General features: G+C 37.3%; 1 protein-coding gene across 2 annotated transcripts in view; it reads right to left on the bottom strand.

The window, feature by feature from the left end:
- Positions 1 to 18,983, bottom strand: part of LOC146003238 (protocadherin Fat 1-like) — a 246,955-nt gene that overhangs the window by 28,005 nt on the left and 199,967 nt on the right. For both annotated transcript variants that reach the window (XM_083141412.1, XM_083141413.1), the window contains exons 12-14: positions 7,208 to 7,515; positions 5,155 to 5,343; positions 1,103 to 1,353 (exon numbers count right to left, since the gene is read on the bottom strand). In XM_083141412.1, the coding sequence (XP_082997538.1) occupies positions 1,103 to 1,353; positions 5,155 to 5,343; positions 7,208 to 7,515 (748 nt within the window). The remainder of the gene's footprint in view (positions 1 to 1,102; positions 1,354 to 5,154; positions 5,344 to 7,207; positions 7,516 to 18,983) is intronic.

Below are 18,983 nucleotides of genomic sequence, written 5' to 3'. Positions count from 1 at the left end.
CAATCAAAGAACAATCTCACAGCCACTGAATACGTCCATCTACCAGGCAGGCAGCATTTTGTAGCAAGTTTGGCGACTCATGATTGGCAAATTACTTAGTATCGAATGATCAGTGGCTCTTTGATTTCAGAACATATCGTGGCGGCCCTCATGGAGGATTGGTTAGCACATCACCCTATGACGCCTGGGGTCCCGGGTTCGAATTCTGGTCTGGGCATGGATGTTTGTGAGTGTCTAATCCTCAATTTCATCATATCATCACTCATCCCCATCTTCGCAAATTAGCCAAAAGTGGCACAAGATGCGAAGTAAAATAGAGCAAATCAATAACAACAATATCAATTTCATGATGTCATCACTCATCCCCATCTTCGTAAATTAGCCAAAAGTGGCACAAGAAGCGAGGTAAAATAAGCAAATCAAATCAGAACACACCGTAAGAAAGTAATTGCGATCTAACCGAACTAGAAAATGTACTTGAACATTGTACTTTACCCAATGGAAGTTTACATTGGAAAAAGTAAATTTTACTTTTTAAGTTTTAGATTGAAATGCATCTATCGTACTACCAAAATCTAGGGGCTACAAGGGGGGCTGAGGCATGGTTTACCCCCCTAGCTCCTCCTGTAGTGGTCGACTCAGAAACAGGATGAAGCTGGTTAGGAAGGACCTCTGTGATTCTGGCCAATGGTTTCTGTTACATGATAATGCTCGGCCTCATACCCTTCATATTCTCCGGACTTATCGCCTGCTGATTTTTTCCTATTTCCTAAGCTTAAAATAGCTATGAAAGGGCAAAGATTTGACAACGTTGTGGACATTAAATTAAATGTTACGCATATTTTGCGAACACTTAATGTCAATGACTATCAACAATGTTTCCAAGACCTGTACAAATGGTCACAGTGTATTGTCTCCTCTGGTGATTATTTTGAAGGTGATAAAGTCATATGAAGGTAATTTACTTGTTTTCTTACCTAAAAAGAAAGTTAGGTTTTTTATAGGTGGGCCTTGTATTTACTAAATCTTATCATTTTTTATATATATATATATCTCATTTTCACTTAAATTTTTAAAATGTTGTAATTAGAAATATACTTACTCTTTGAAACTATCAATGGTAATGAAGTCTTTATTCTCTGCATCAAATGCGTATGCAACAAGACGGAAAGATTGAGATGCAGCATCTGCTCTCATACGTTTACTTTCATCATATGGTATCAAAGATGATGACAGATCTCTCAGTGTTGTGCCTAACTTATTATTGAGTTCAATGATTGCAGTATCTAAGTCACCATCTTTAACATCATCCACTGTCACTACAAAAATATGTTCCCTTGACAACATCTTTATCTAGAAATACAATGAACTTATGATTAACAAATATACATATATATATCAGAAACAATTCTATTTTTTAAAAACATGAGCAGCAGAAACAAATTTAAACAAAACAAATGCAGTGGGCCTCTTCAGTAGCTTAGTGGTTAATAATTTAGGATTGTAATCAGAGATTATGAGTTATTTTCTGGTAAGGTACATTTCAGGTTTTGGAGCCCACTTTAAATACAGGGCTACTATAAATGATTCATTTGATTAGAAAACACTGTATTTCCCAAAGTATTGCACATACAGATATGAAAGATACATGAAAATAACTGTAAACTCATCAAGTTTTCCTCACATTCTACAAATGTTCTATGTGTAGCCCTCTGGCCACAAGACACACATCCAAGTTGAGTAGTCGAGTTCCACCCATACATTTTGTAGAAATTCCAGTGTCCTTAAATTGCCAATACCATGGGAAATTAGGCCAAAAAAGCTCACACAATGACTTGGTTAATAGAGCCGAAAAATTCTCCGTTCACATGGTGGTTCTTTTCTCTACTCTCTTCTGAATACACGCTGAACTGCAATAACAGATGAACATCTCGCATATTCCAACACAGAAAAGCTCTTTTCTTGGTTTGTCACCATTTTATACAAGCACTGCACTCGTACTGCCAATTGGTGTGTCGCGATGCAAACTTGGTGAGTTTACAGTTATTTTCAATACTTTGGAAAATACAGTGTTTTGAAATCGAATGAATCATTTATAGTAGCCCTGTAGAAGTGTTGCTGAGAATAAAGTGGACTTAAATCCAGTGACTTTGGCAGGTATTTTTTTTTTAATGTGGGATCGCACATGAGCCAATTATTTTGAAATGTTCACTATATCAGTCATTATGACTATTTTGACATTCATTCTTTCTTTTCCTCTCATGAATCATCTCATCTCCCTCCTTCCCTCGTGGCAATCAGACACCCTACGACTGGATAACATGGACACAGCTCCATGATTTCATTTACAAGGCAATTAATCCAATTCTGTGGTTTGTCTGGTCAATGAAATAAAATTTCATGCAGAACTATTTTAAACATGGCTGACAATTGTTAAGTCTTTAAATTAATTTCTGACAAGTGAAAGATGACACTGTAAAAGAATGCCGAAAACTACAGTATTACTCAGCATGGGGTTCTGCAAGGGAGGAGTGTGGTCGGGACAGAAAGCAATGATGTCACATTACCTCCCTTCTGTTTCTTCTATGCCCTTGCTTAGAGAGAGCTTTTTCTCTATCGTCTACTGGAGCACAGAGGAGATAAGACAGTATGCAGTATTGCAATGCAGGACTTTTCACGTGTTGACCGTTGATTTTCTGTAGGTGAAAATACCCTCAGAAATGTTTTAGCTTTTGTTTGCTATCAGCGTTTTAGTTAGTTTATTGTTTCATTGTTACATTTTTCTTTTTTCTGTTTCTTGGTTAATTTATTTTTCAAGTGCACCAAGTTACCACAGAGAAAAATTGCATGTATATCTCTGCAATGTTACAAGAACCCACATGAAAGAGGCAAATGTTTGTTACTGGGTAAACAGATAATTCTGCTAAATGAGTATGCATCTTTCCAGCCAAAGAAAGCAAGAGGTGGCATTAAAAGGGTGAGGCTGCTATTAGGAGTATAGTGTATGCACAACAGTGCTGTTGTTTATGCTGCTGCTGCTGTTATTGTTGAGAGTTTCGTTTGTTACTTATTTCAAATGCAGCTTAACAACTTTGATAAAATATTTCTCACTTAATAGTCGACTCCAAACTCCTTTCTTTTATAAGTTCAAGCTACTGCCATGCCAATTGAAGTGGTCTTAGATTTTCTCTATTACTATGACTTTGTAATTGTGAAATTCCGTTGAAGATTTTTTCAGATATTTGATGTTTTTTATTTAATTGATTTATTTTTTTATTTCAATTTGCCTCTCTGCTACTCTTGGCAAAGATCACCAAGATGTTGTTCTTGTATAAGAACTTATGCATGTTAAATGCTGGAAACAAAATAACACCCAATATACGTGGGATTTGCTAGAATATGCTGGAAAATTTGGGTAATTGTTTTATTCAATGCTCAAAGTGAAAATTCCTAACTGGAGGGACATTTGGTTGAGTTTGAGGATAGGAAGGGGATGCTTTTGTGGATCAACATGGGAACAATGCAGTAGGTGGCGTAATGTTTTGTGAAAAATTTCTTAATGAGGGAAAAGCAAACACTGTTCTCATTTTTCATTTTTCTGGTATCCTGATATCATCACCTCCTGGCACACCCCCTTCCCTCAATGCAGATCCATTAGTTATGCAACTGCACTTTACGCTCAGACAAGTTTATGTTGGACTAAGTAGAATTCGAATCATTGTGCAATGCTCTTCCATCATGAATCAAACCCAGTAATGTGAACTATGTCATTCCATCTGGAAAACCCTGAAATGGTTTTAAAGTCTGTTCACATTTGTTAAAATTGTCAAGAAAAGTTTGGCACCCTTGAATTTCAGCTATTTTAGTACATGAAATGATACTAGATTTACATATCGTAAATCTGAAAAACGCACCAAACCACTGCATGAGCTTTAACGTGCACTTCACTTCCCTTCACCTTTCTTATGTTACTACTGCAAAAAAAGTTCATCCCCTGTTGTCGTCTGGAGAGAGAGCACAATGCATGGTGAAAGAGTAAATGTGTGTTTCTTTTCAGTTGTTTCTTAATAATAATAATAATAATAATAATAATAATAATAAGCATCTCTATTAAAGCAGGCATGTTTCGGCTCTTGGGCCATTTTTGCAACCTACCTTTGTTTGTGAGAAAGTGACACATAGAATAAATAAAGCACACGAGGAATGATAATACATAAAAAAGGATTTACAGACCCACAATTTACTTACTCCATGTCAAGGAACTTCACTCAAAAACCTTAAAGAGGAATATAGAGATTAACTGCCCCTCTCCACCCAAAAAGAAAAATGTGCCCTGCCTGCCTGAAAAGGCACGCGCCGCCCCTGGCATTATGTAAAGGTTTGTGTGATGTAATATCAGAATTAGATGTTGGAAATTTTGTAAATAGACCAGTAATTGTTAAGACTGACAGTAAATCGGCAATTGATTGGATCTCAAGTAACACTGTAAAGGCAAGAACAAAGCACAGAAATAGAAAATATAATTTGTAAAAGTGGATGTAGCAAATGGAAATGTCTACCTACAACATGTAAATTCACAAAATGTAGAAGCTAATATACTTACTAAAAATGTAACTAAGTCAAAAATGGAGAAAATAAGTAAGGGGATATTCATGTTAGATAATTTAGCATTAGCTAGTGTATGTGTAAAAGAAGAAATATCATTATTAGCACATAATGTTCACAAAGGGGGTTATGTTGAAGATGGGCAACTATGAGTACATTACATGGGATGGAATAATCTGTGTCGTAAGTATGACGGTGTCAGGGTGAAGATGCTATAGAAACTGTACATCTTTGTAACTTACCGTTTGCAGTAAGAAATAGTTGTTGTTGTTAATATATGCATCGTCGTGTCTGTTATCAATCTTAGAAACGGAACTACAATAACACTTACTGCATTAAACCTGGAAATGCACATGGCCACTAACAATAACATTCTCACATGTAGAGTTTGTGTTTATGACCGGATAACTTTCATAATCTTATTATTTGGTTTCCTCATTAAGCAAGTGCAGAGAATTGCACATATAATATAAAAGATTCTTTTCATATCTTATGCAATCAATGTTAATGAACCAGAAAAAAAATAATAGAAATAATGTCAACACTTACTGTAATATTAACAATATTATCATTATTACCACCATCTTGTGCCATGACAGTAAATGTGAGATCATTATTGAGTACACTTCCCGATGCTGGATATATAATGCCAGTGTTTCTGTTGATTACAACTGGAACATCCTTTGTACTAATACTGTACGTTACTAATCCATTTTCTCCTACATCTTTATCTGTGGCCTGAAAGATATTGAGGAAGAAACAATTATTTTCTTGATCTGTGAATTTGACTTCAAGTTTAATTACCTTTAATTACAAGGCAACAGTGTTATCCATTATGCCAACAGATTATGAGCAGCACTGTTCCAGCCTCTAGTACTGTTTTTACAACAACCTTTAATCATGCATTTGTTTGTAGATATCGCACAAGTAATCAAAAAGATTATATGAATGGCTTATTGCAGAAAGGGACCTGAGTCACTTTTACACAATGCTGAGAAAAACAAGAAAAATCGTATAATATTGATAGTGTAAGCAAGAAATGTACCCCTGTTGGCTCAAATATTCAGCATAAAGAAAAGTTAATTTTGCAACCCTCAATGCTCCCCCCTGCAGTATGCTGCTAGAGACAGTGGAGATGAAAAGGTTGTGACTCCGGTACCTTTCTGCAATAAAAGTGGAAACTTTGAGAAATATTCACTACAAACGCCCGTTTGTCGTTGCCACATAAGCTAGGTTAAGTTAGGTTAAGTTATACAGAATGCCACAGAAAATTATAGATTCATCAATAAATGACAGTGTACTGCACTTTCTGGACTTTATTGTCGGTGTTTGAAGTACAATAATGTACGAGCTCATACATGCATGTGTTATGCTACATCTGAGTCTGTTTCATTGCCGTGCGTAGTGGGCCACTGAAGAATATCTTCATAAAATCCTTTGACGTCGTCTGGTACATACGACAAGGCAGTTCGTATGTCCTTCAATTTAGTAAGCTTGATCGGCATACGTGCAACTGGGAATGTACGTGGCGTAGGAATTACGATTCTTGCACCTTTGGACAGATAGAAGGTGTAAGACGTCAAACCTTTGATGAATTCGGAAACCTTGACAGTACCCTTATTTTCAACACAGTATTCAAAGTAATGATACTTGGAAATCTGAAAATACTGCCTATTCTTGTAGGAAAACATGGTAGTTTCCACAGATGCCACATTTTTTTTGTAGACATGAGGCCACCACGTTGCGAAACCAATAATGTTACTGGTGTCAATAAGTTTGACAGTATTTTTACCGCCCCGAGCGGCATTACAGATTAGCGTAAACAGTTCGTACAACGTATAAATATGGCTAAGTTTATTGCAGAAAAGGACCCGAGTCAGTGACTCAGGTACCTTTCTGCATTAAAGTACACTTTTCACTTGCATTTTCTTGGCTAAAGACCTCGTGTGACTGACGTCCTTTCTGCACTAAAAGATGTGTTTGTAACTAGGAAAATCAAAAATACCATTAACTCCTATACCTCAAAAATGTGACTCAGGTCCCTTTCTGCAATAAGCCATTCATATGTAAAAATAAGGTACTTAAAATAGTCATAAAATTTAAATGAAATCCATAGCATCCATATGTAGTTGTAATGTAATTAACATTTAAATACCATAAAAGCACAAATAAAATATAATTAAATTCCACAAGTAAATGCATCATATACAAGGCATAAGGTATTGGTGTAAATATATAGTAATTACATTAGAGTACAAATCTTTAATGATTGTAATTTTTAATGTGCTTTATTCCCTATTGAATTGTGTGTGTTTCCAGCAAATTCTGTTAATTTTCTTTATTCTCTACTGGAAGCCATTGTGTGCAGTGAATGAAAAAATATTTTTTGTTCGTAAAATAAGATTTGCTCTTGTTCTTGAAATAGATTTTTAAAGAGTTCTTTGTAAACTTTGTCAGCTTGTCAAATAAGTTCTCAAATGTATTTATAACAGTTAATACACTACAAATATGATGCAATCTTGGTACAAGTACAATAAATACATTATATATTATGAGGGCTCACATGTCCATAACATTTGTTATTGCATAAAAGTTTACATACCTTAACTTTGGCAACATACTGTGGCAGAACTAAATCCAGTAGATCAGGACTTGGGAATCCAAATTGTGTTTGCATATCTTCAATAAATTCAGGACTGTTGTCATTAATATCTTTCAGTGTCACCATAAGTATTATTTCATTTGACAGGGTTATAATTTCCTCTGTATCACAAGGAACAGTTTCACTACTTTTATCATATACTCCAAATTTACTGATAAAAACATGATCTTGAACAAAATCGTCACGGTCTGTTGCTCTAAACATAATTTTCCATGAGGAGTCATTGCCATCTAGGTAGAAATAATCACCTGAGAAGAAAAAACAAAAGTTAAAATATGTTTGCACATATTTTTTACTCCATTCATCTCTCTTTTTTTCTTTCTTAAAGTAAAGAGTAGTAATAATTTTGACTATATTTAGCAATCTGTAAATGCATGATATGTAAAAAAAACAATGCTATATCAGGCTGAATAGCCTTTAGAAAGTTACTTTTTAAAGTAACTCAGTTGCAGTTATGCCGGTTTGCACCAATGCTGCATAAACTTGCGGGTTTGAAAATCTATGGGTCAGGGCAAGACTCGAGTTACGATCATTTTCCATTACACCAATCTGAAAGGCAGACCACACAAGTTACGAAACCCCGGGTTTACTCTATGATAGCAGTTAGCCTCAAAGCAAGTGCCTAAACGTCATACAGATTGAAACAAGTGATTCCTTACCTGTTTCAAAAAGGTGTGGTTCTACTCGAGGTGTAGCTGAATGACAGAGGAAAAAAGAGAAAGGATGGAGGTAATGGACCATTGGTATCTCTGTAAACAGTGACAAGCTACTGCCATGAGAACATTTCAATCAGGGGTAAATATTTATGTGAATAAATTTTCATATATTATTGCAGTTTGCAATCATACTAAGTTGTTTTATAGTGATGTTTGTATTAGATTTTGATGTATACATCTACCTTTATGAGCTATTCATGATCGTTTTATGGCTGCACTATTCCACTTCCTCCAGCTACTGAGCATGAATGTATGTTTATGTTTGTATTCAGGGTGGTATTTGTAGGGGGGATGGGTAAATTCCCCTCTGGATACTTGTGTCACTCTCTCTGCTTTATAAATTTTATCCCTGGAGGGGAATATTATTTGGGGGGAACATATTATTGGCAATTTAGTATTTTTTCCCCACTTTGCCATTCAATTTCAACATATTTCTGTCAGACAACTGGAAGCTCCATTTCATGAGTACAGATATGGCCTCAGGCACTACTCTATTCTCGGAACTGTTAAACAAGTGGCCAGGGTCGAAGACCACTTCCCCCCTTCCCTTTTCTTTGTCATGGAATTAGGCTGGAAAATGCCACCCCGATGAATGTGAAAGTTACAAATTGGTTTTCACATAATTCTAACTTGTCACCACAGAATGTCTGTATTTGTATGAGTGGAACAATAGTACATGAAGATAACCTGCATGGAATTTTTGATGCAAGCACAATAGCCTATAGGAAGTCATTTTTTAAAGAACTATGTGTTTCTTTTTTTTTTAGAACAAAGAGCTAGATTTCGTTGTGAAGTTAGAATGATAATGGAAAAAGTGAGCATTATGAGTTCCAGACTATGCAATATCAGGAATCTGCCTTCAAAATGAACAAAATATGATAAAGCTGGTAGTGGTGATGGCTGTGTTTTTCAAAGGATCGGTTCTGAAAATTTGCAAGTGCATCTACACAAGAAGGCAGCAGTAGTATAGTGGTGAGTTCCTCTTGATTTCTGCTTGCCCGTGAAAAATTTATCAAAACTAAAGTTACACAGCCTTGGCTTTATGTATCCAGTGATGAAGTTACACATGCATAATCTTTCAACATCACTGAATTAAAACACATGGGTGACATGAAAGGTGGTATACTTTGTTGGGAACAGTTTTTGGTAAAATCTCATGATTAAAAATGCAGAAGAATCGATATTGAATTCATTCTCTTGATCATTTTCGTAACAACAATTGCCATGAAATTACAAACACAATGATTGGCGTTAGATATATAGCCTAGTAGTGGTAATCTCTATTATCTTATATTCATAGAGCCCAAGACTAATTAAACATAACTTGGGGAGGGAGGCACTTGCCAACCTAACAATTTTTTAAAATTAACAATGAAATGGAACTTGTGTTAAGCTCCTGGGATCTGAGAAGCAAGATAATGAGAATTTTTTATAATTTCGCAAATGTAACAGTAATTTAGCAAAGTAGTCTTGGGTGCTATTTTTATGGGTTAGAAAACTTTTTGATTCTGCCCTTTCCCCTGCATTATGCCCAAGTTCGACTCAGTTCCCCAAAAGTCTAAAAGTTAGATGCCAGACTAGATTTCTGGGGTTGGGTGTCAAAATCCCACTTTAAAAACTGTAGGCCAAGTCCTGATTAGCTGTTCTGAACATAAAGTGAACTTGCCTTTCCTTTCTCTCAAGATACAAATTTAAATCATCTATTTTTCATTTCTTTCTTTCCTTTTATGTGTAAAACAAAATGTGTGATAACCCCATTTACCATCTAAAGTTCTCGAGGTACCCCCTGTAAAGCAATATCCCATGCTGTCTTGAGACAGTCAGGAGAATTTTACCCCCACTGGAAATTTCTTAAATACCACACTGTTTATATTGCACATGTAATTTTATGAACTCTGTACTGAAGAATGTGCACACTGAATATCTACCAAAGTATATATTTAATAACAGACTATAAATTTCTCACTTTTTATATGTGCAGTTTGAGTCCATTACTACCAATTTTAAATTTATTTAGTTTTGAATTTCTGAAGTGATACAATACCGGTTGCAGATGGCATCTATTACTCTGACCTCAGAGGCTAAAATTAACCATCCTTTTTCTGCCAGCTTTCATGCTGAAAACTAGTAAACCAGCATTGGTGCAAACAGGCATGAGAGTTACATTGTACAAAGGGTAACAGAATTACAGTTGCAGTTAATTATTTTGAAATGTAACTGTGACTTACTTTTACAGTTAATTTATTGTTGATAAAATGTAACTTGTAGAATGTGTTGCATGTATGGACTGTAGGTGAGCTCTTCTCTTTTGCAGTTTACCAAATAAAATACAAATTAATTTTCCTTAAATTATAATGAACTTTGTATATTTATATGTGGAAACATTGAGATGATAAAATTCAGAGTAGACCATTATATTTGAAAGAGAAATTTCATACAAAACATTTGCTCATAACACAAATATTAAAATTTTATTTCTATTAGTATTGTAATCAAGAGGATCCAGGTTCCATAACCGTTGGAAGCACATAGTGGTTCAGATCTCACTTTAAACTGTAAGTCCAGTCCCGATTAGTCTTTCTGTGCATAAAGTGGACTTAAAACACATAATTTATTTTTATTACTATACTAATGTCCAAAATTAAAGCAACCAACGGAAATTCTTTCCCGTGTGTCCATTTGACCACATAATACGATCAGGTGATAGTAATATTTATGATGTCATAGACAACTTGTTTAAGATAGAAAATGAACTAACCTTAATGCACCAGGATTCAGGGGTGCCCATCCCCCCAAGGCAAATGGTGCATCCCCCCCAAAATCATGTCAAGCATTTCCTCCAAATCATATCATTCGCGCCCTTAAACCACATTGTAATCAGCACAAAATATTTAATTACAACAGTGTGTCTACCAAAAGTAACTTTTTCCTTAGCTTTACTGAACATTATAACACTGTTCGGCAAAATTAAACTTTTTGTCGCTCCCATGAACCAAATTAGGTGATTCTTATAGATTTCGAGCTCCTGAGTTCGAATCCGCAACCCGTTTTTCTCCAAGACGTACCAGTTTTGAGGGAGGGGGTGGGGGTGGGTTTCAATTACCACGCAAAGGTGCTATTCTCCCCCCATATAAAATTGCATGCTATCATCAGAATTTCAACATAAAACAAGCAGATACAACTACATAAAGAGTAAAAGTTCAACATTTGCATGTCAATTGGTGTTCCTGCTTCTCTTGTAATTTGTACAGGGTGTCTCGTGTGTCGCATTCCAACAGAAGTCGGCCAACATATTCACACTCCATTTCCCACTGTAGCACCTTTCACCGTGTCCATCGGAGACCTCACCCAAGCTGTACTGTTGAGGGAAGAAGTCCAAGTGACAATGCAGGAAATGTAACTTGAGGGACATATTAAATCCCATGTTACGAAATGAAGTAATTAACCTGCCCACAATGTCTTTGTAATTAGGTGACTTATGATTCCCGAGATAATTCTTCAGTGATGTAGTCAAATTTCAGTTGTTCCATAAGCGACGGAATGTCACTGCAATACACCAAATCACCATCCTTTGTAAAATTAGGAACTAGGCTCACCTCTCTTTTTCTGTACATCGATATATTCACATCTCGGTCAAGTAGATTCCATTGTTGAAGTCGTGATGCAAGCAACAGGGCCTTGGTCTTCGGAAGGTTTAAGTCTCTGATCAGATCATTCAGTTCTTCCTGACTTATCACATGTGGTTCCTTAGTGTCAGACACTGGGGCGTAATTGGGATCTGAATGCGTACTCGAAGATTGTGCAACATCCTGACAAGTCGCAGGTTCTTCGTCGGATGAAACACTGCTCAGTGTGTATGAGTCTGGTGGTACGGGTACAGGCAGAACAACATCATGTGGGAGAGGTCTCCACGCGGAATCCAAGTCAGGATACTGTATTTTATGCTTCGTGCCTTTTCAGAAACCTGTAATATTGGTCAGGCAGAAATAACAGTCTGCAACATGATCCCGGGGCTCGCGCCAAACCATAGGTACAGCGAATGGTATCGATTTATGTGTACCTTCCAACCATCCTTTTAGAGAAAGAGCACACGAGTTACAACTTTGTTTGGGAGCCCAATCGCGATTCTGGTCGCCGACTTTACACCCAAAGTACAGTTGGTACGCTGTCTTTAGGAACGGTGACAATGCCCTACTTTGCTCCTTGAAGACCACTTCCCCACATATGTAGTAGAATGAATCTACCGAGTTTTTGCAAGTTCGTGGCATGTTGGTTTAACACAAATGTCAATATTTCACGCAGAAATATTTTTCCTTAACGATACAAACAGACACAGAGTAACGCGACTCTCTTACACCACGATCACCTCGGAAGTAAAATATCTGCTTCATGGGACAACGAGGTGGATGTCTTGGCACCTTTTTCCAGCCACATCCTGTTTGTCGTCTAGACAAGGGGGTGCCAACGAATGACCACAAGTTGATTACGAATCCTTTTACCTTGAAGGAAGCCGAGGTGACAGTGTAGGAAGAGTGTAACGAAAATAAAATGTTGAACTCCAATGTACACAAATAAGCCTGTCACACATAGTTAAAAATTGTAAGATACCATTCATTTTAGAGCCAGTCACTTATGGCTCATGGGACATCGTGAAAATATTTCTTCCAGTAGTAATGTTAAAATGCAATATTATTCACATTTTTGTTTTGACATTTATCTGGAATTCTCAAAAAAATGTGTGTTGTGGCAGAATTCACTGTTTTTTTTGGAATTTTCTTCTATTTCGGGGGGGGGGGATGTTGTGAGGGCAGGGGAAAGAATGTTCCTAGGATATAGTAACAATTCTTGGATTGAGGTAAAAATACACAATTATGCATTCCAAGCATAAAAATTACAATTTCATTACAAAAATACAATTTTTCGGTAATTTTTTATGGAAAATGCCCCCTAAAAAAAAACCTTACATGCTGGAACTTTTTCAATGCAATATTCGTAATCAGCGACTCGAAATCTATAAGGTACACCCTTTCATCCTCGTGGGAGGATTTTCATGCCGATCAGTGTAATTGATCTGACCCTCCTCCCTTAACAGGGGTGCAATCACTCAAGACCACCCCTAAAATTGTTCATCATAATCGAAAATATCGCATGGATCCCACTTTAAACTGTAGGTTCAGTCCTGATTAGCCTTAGAGTGTATAAGGTGGAAATCAATCAATCGAGAATATCGCTTGTCTTGTAATGCAGCTTTAGTATAAAAACTTCATATTCATCTCATCAAAGCACCAAAAACACATTGTAGTGACAAATTACTGCGAGCGAAGCGAGCAAGAAAATTTTTACATCCATTTATTTGCAATCTTTGAAGAATATTAATTTAATCGGGTGTCAATACTTCTTAAGATCTTTTCCAGCTTTTCCTTTCGCACATTCGGGGTCGAAAACGTGTGGATGCCTTAATGCTAAATACAGTCTCCAAAATGTAATGTTCGAACTCTCTCTCCACTACAGAAATCCCTTGACAATTTAAGATTTAACACTTTATCAAGAGCTTTCTATCTCCCCCTTTAAATTTAATACTCAATCCTACCACCAAAATTTCCATGCCAATTTTAGACTTACTGTTAATATTGAAGAGTAGATATTGCCTCCTCCAAAAAATTAATTCTCAGTTTCCACACCAGAATTTCCGCAATAGTCTAAGACAATAGTAATACACAAGAATTGGATACCACCCTCAATTTAATGCTCAATCCCCCTCTAACTAAAGTACTCGCCATAATCTAAGACCTAGAGTTGGATACTGTCCCCCCCAAAGTTGACTACCATGCTAAGGGTCCCGGGTTCGATCCCCGGCCGGTTCAAGTCCGGGAACTTTTCTAACGTTGGAAGCGGCCCCGGCACCCACCCAGTGTCGAATAACATGGGTACCTGGGGGAAACCCTGGGGGGTAAAGGCGGTCAGGGGCGTGATGCTGATCACATCACCCCCACTCACGACCGGATCAAGAAAGTGTGGGGCGTTACCCCCACACCCTTCATGGCGTGGTGCTATGCACAGGGGAGCACTTTACCTTTTACCTTACCAAAGTTTAATTCAGAATCCCCCTCAGAACCCACGTGTCAATTAAGGCCTTATATATAGGAGTTCGATACCCTCCCCCCCCTTCGATAATTCCCTAAACACTTTCATTTCTTCATCTAATGGATTAAATATGGTGCATTTAAGGTGTAAAATTTTTACATATATTTTGGAAAAGATATAAATGTTGAATTTTATATTATTTGAAGGGAAAAAATCCCCCCCAAAAATCTCGATGGCGCAACCTGTGCCATAAAATCCCCTGTGGGCACCCCTGCCAGGATTTTTCAACAAAAAAATCACGATAGCAACAGGTTACACTTGGCAAATTTATCAACAGAAAAAAATCACACAAGGAAAGGATTTCTGTTTGTTGCTTTAATTTTGGACACTAGTGTATTTAGCAAACCATAAATTTTACTTGTTTCAGTGAAACATACAGAGATTAATTTCATTATTGGTTACCTAAGAAATGTAACTGAATTAGTTACTCATTTCAGAAAGTAAGATTTTTACAGTTAATAACTTGTGGCGCAACAGCCCATTGAGGGCCCGAGCCTACCTACTGCCTGCAGACCTCAATCCCAACTGATTCTACTCTCACTCATCTGAGGCAGAAGATCATCCAACCAGTTATGGGGTGACATGTGGTCAGCACGACAAACCCCCAGTCGTTCTTGTAGGTTTTCAGGACTGGGTTATGCTACTCATTCGTAGCTCCCCAATTTCCTCATGGTGGTTGGTGGCCACCGGTCTCATACACAGGCCGAAATCTCAGGAGAAAAGTTGTTACATTTCCTCAGGCAGTGACGTGCACTGAAGAATAGCTAGTCTAGCAGAGATAGATTAATCAATCTCACATCTCTAATTATTTTAAAATCACAATATTTATTGTCTTGTTAAAGCTACAGTTCATATGCAACACTTTCTTTTTCACGAGCTTCTTGTCACTCGGTGTGATCCGCGGCCAAAACTGGCCTAGCTCACTCTTCTTGCACCATACCAGTTCCAGGTAAATGGCCGCTCGAAGGAAAAGGGAAGATATCTGCCTCTACCTCCCTTGCCCCCTCGCCCTCGCTGCAATGGTTGAAAGCCCAGGCTTTCAGGTCCCCTGTCTATCTCCTATAGGACAGATAGGGGATTGGTTTCCCTTGATTCTTTGTAAATCCTCTAAAGAACTCAAGGGAAAATTTTCTGCAGTACTTATGTATGTTCTCTGTATTTACAGAACCTTATGGGATGTAGTTTTATTATTTATGAAATGGGAACGTGTTATGTGCAGACAATAATGTTATGCTTTCTTTCTTTCTTTCTTTTTTTTCAAATATGGAATATATAATGATTAAATTACAAATATTTGCTCAGGCTCTCTCTCGCTCTCGTTTTAGTAGTATTTTATTTAAATATACTAATCTTTTGGCCTCCAACGGATGTATTTTTTTGGGTAAGAAAATGCACGTTCATATTGTTGTTCATTTGGTTTATTTTACTTCGCTTTTCTGCCACATTTGGTTATCACGAAAATGAGGATGAGTAATGATATGATGAAATTGATGATGGGACCTCGAACAATCCAGACCAGGATTCAAACCTGTGATGAGCGCACATTCTTGTTTCTGTGTTGTACTCTGCAGTGAATAATGAAATAATTTGAAATGAAAAATGTATCTCAGAACTCAAGAAATCAAATGACTTGAAGAAACTACAAAAAAGTGTGTTTTATTACCTGTTTTGTTTCTGTGCATAAAGTGGACTTAAAATCAACCAACCGTGGAGGAGTGGTTATCACAGCGTGCTATGACACCAGGAGTTCCAGGTTCGAACCCCGATCTGGGAATGGGTGTTCTTTGTGTTTGTCCCTTCATTAATTTATTGTATCATCTTCGCAATTAACCAAATATGAGAAAAAAGCAGCGCTAAGTAACAAAAATCAAGTCAAATCATTGATTGATTGCTTGATTTGGTTTATTTTACTTCGCTTCTCCGCCACTTTTGGCTAATTGCGAAGATGATAGAATAATTGATGAAGGGACACAGTCAAAGAATACCCATGGTCAACCCGAGATTCGAACCCAGGATCTCTGGCTTAGTAGTCAAATCAAATCTTTTTTATTTTCGAATGGGGGTGGAGGTTACTTGTACTTTTTAGTACTCATTCATCATTTTGCAATCTTTTCCTGTTATTGACATTCTATTTTTAATACTGTGTCCTAAAGGGAGGAGGAGGAAAGTGGCCTCCCCGATGGCGCAGTGGTAGCGTCGTCGCCTTGCAATCAAGGGGTCCCGGGTTCGATTCCCGGTGGAGGCACATAGTGGTTCGGATCCCACTTTAAACTGTAGGTCCAGTCCCGATTAGCCTTACTGTGCATAAAGTGGACTTAAAACAACAAATCAATCCAATAAAGGGAGGAGGGGTAGACCTACACCAACCCCAACCCCTTGAGCATGTCACTGATTACTACCCCAAGTGTCGACGTCACCGCACGTCACTGTCCTCAGGAGTCTTGAACCTGCACACGTGCCATAGCTGGAGCCTAAAGCATGATGCCTTAGACCGCATAGCTACGGTGCAGGACATTTGTTACAGTTACTTTATTAAATAAAGAGACTTTTACTTGTAACTGTATTACAAGTAACTTGTTACTTCCAAACACTGGCTGTTTATACATATTATTATTTTTGCATTTTTGCATTTTTAAATCTTAAATATTGATAATAGCACAATTAAAATAAAGACTAAAACTGAAATATTTAGGGAACTTTTCTCCATTTATCTTATTATATTTAGAATATTATGTAAAAATTATATTTCATTCAATATGTTATATTTTATGTACGAGGTGCATTCAAGTTCTAAGATCTCCTTTTATTTTACAGGATTGGTGGAAGATACCAACATGTGGTTTGGCACGTTGGACGTGGGTCTGTTTGTGAATGTGTGAGTGAGATAGCAGCACCGTACTATGCACAGAAACCTCGTGGCAGCAGCTAGAGTGAGATGTGTCTCTGGTACTAACAATGGTGACATTCACGTTAAAAGAGCAACATGTGATTATACGTTTTCTTCACTTGCGTGGGGTCGAACCAATCTACATTCATCGGCAATTGACTGAGACATGTGTTGATGGTGTCATGCATGTGAAAAATGTGTGTTCATGGGTGCGGAAATTCAGAGAAAGCAGAATGTCCTGTGCATCTGAACGGAAGCAGCCTTGCGCACGCACCAGCCTGTCTGAGAACATGATTTCCCGGGTGGAGCAATTGGTCATGGATGACCGTCAATTGACCGTGGAAGGCATAATCCTCACACACTGCATTCCCCAGGGCACTATGCTGACTGCTGCTTCCCACAAAACAGTTCTTGCGATGAAGTTTCTTCCAGCCTTTGCAGAAAAATGGCCAGAGGGATCCACATGTGCTTTTTCATCAAGACAATGCTCCTGCTCATCGGGCAGCAAAGCTTCAGAGATTCCTTTGTGACAACAACATTGAAGTGATTGCTCATGCTCTTTACTCCCCTGACCTTGCACCTAGCGATTTTTGGCTTTTCCCAATGCTGAAGGACCGCACATTTTTCTCTCATGCCACTATTGTATCTGCAATTTTCCAGTGGGCCAAGCAGACTCCTAAAGAAGCATTCGGTGCGGCCATGCAATCATGGCATCGACGTTGCAAAAAGTGTGTACGTCTAGAGGGAGACTATGCTGAGAAGTGAATGAGGTTTCATTTCTGTTGTGTAAGTGATTTATGAAAGAAAAAAAAATAGGAGACCTTAGAACTTGAATGCACCTCGCATTATGTTTAAATTATGTCTAGCATTATTTTTTATTTCAGAAATTAGTATACTTACAAATATGTAAGGTAATGTCTCCAATGAAATTTAAAATAAAATATAATTATAGGGAACATAAGATGAAGCTTTGAATGTACACATTCTAAAAATTAATAAATCTATTTGTAAATGGAAGGAAATAGTAAATACTTGGACCACAAAAAATGAAAGTTTCTATATTTCTCAGCTTGGCCACATGTTCAGTGGCTGCGAAATATAGAAACTTTCATCTTGTTCAGTATTCACTTCCTCCTTCCATTCTTATTTAATTGGTCTTCTGGCCCCTTTTCCATTCCATTTTTACATGTAGAAATCTAGATATAAGTTAAAATGCACTGTATGTTATCTTTTTTGTTTCCATAATATATTTGTATTTAGTTTACTTTATATATTTTTTCTGGAACTTTTGCGTAATTTATAATGGGACGAATTATGGATGAGATGAAATGGATGAAGCAATAAACAAGCACATACGGACACAACACATGACACAAACTCCACAAAATATTGATTGATTGATTTGCTTTATTTTACCTCGATTTTTGTGCCACTTTTTGTTAATTTGCAAAGATGGGGATAAATGATGATATGATGAATGGACAATCACAAACATCCACGCCTAGGCCTGGATTCGAACCCAGGACCCCTAGCTTCGTAATGTGATTTGCTAACCACTCCACGATGGGAGCCTTCACCATAGAGGGTTACACTAGGTACAGGCATGAGTGTATTGTTTATCTGCAAAGATACAGTCTTCAAAGTGTCTTCTGCCAGCCTCCATAGCGGAGTTGTTAGCACAGCAGAGGAGTGTTATGATGCCAGGGGTCTCAGGTTTGAATCCTGGACTGAGCATGGGTGTGTTTGCTGAGTGTTCCTTCATCAATTTCATCATACCATCACTCATCTTCATCTCCACGATTAGCCAATAGCGGCAGAAAAGTGAAGTATAATAAACTATATCAATGAATCAGTCACCCAAGTGTCATCTGAAAAGGTAATCTGTTGCATACGAAGTTAATATATATTTCTATGCAACAAGAGTAGATTACTTTTATGAAATTTTTAAAGCTTTCATTCCCATAAATAT

Source organism: Lepisma saccharinum, chromosome 20 (genome assembly GCF_977018435.1).
Source record: "Lepisma saccharinum chromosome 20, izLepSacc3.1, whole genome shotgun sequence".
Lineage (NCBI taxonomy): Eukaryota > Metazoa > Arthropoda > Insecta > Zygentoma > Lepismatidae > Lepisma > Lepisma saccharinum.
Note: the sequence above shows the minus strand (reverse complement) of the source record. Positions and strands in the feature narration are given on the sequence as shown.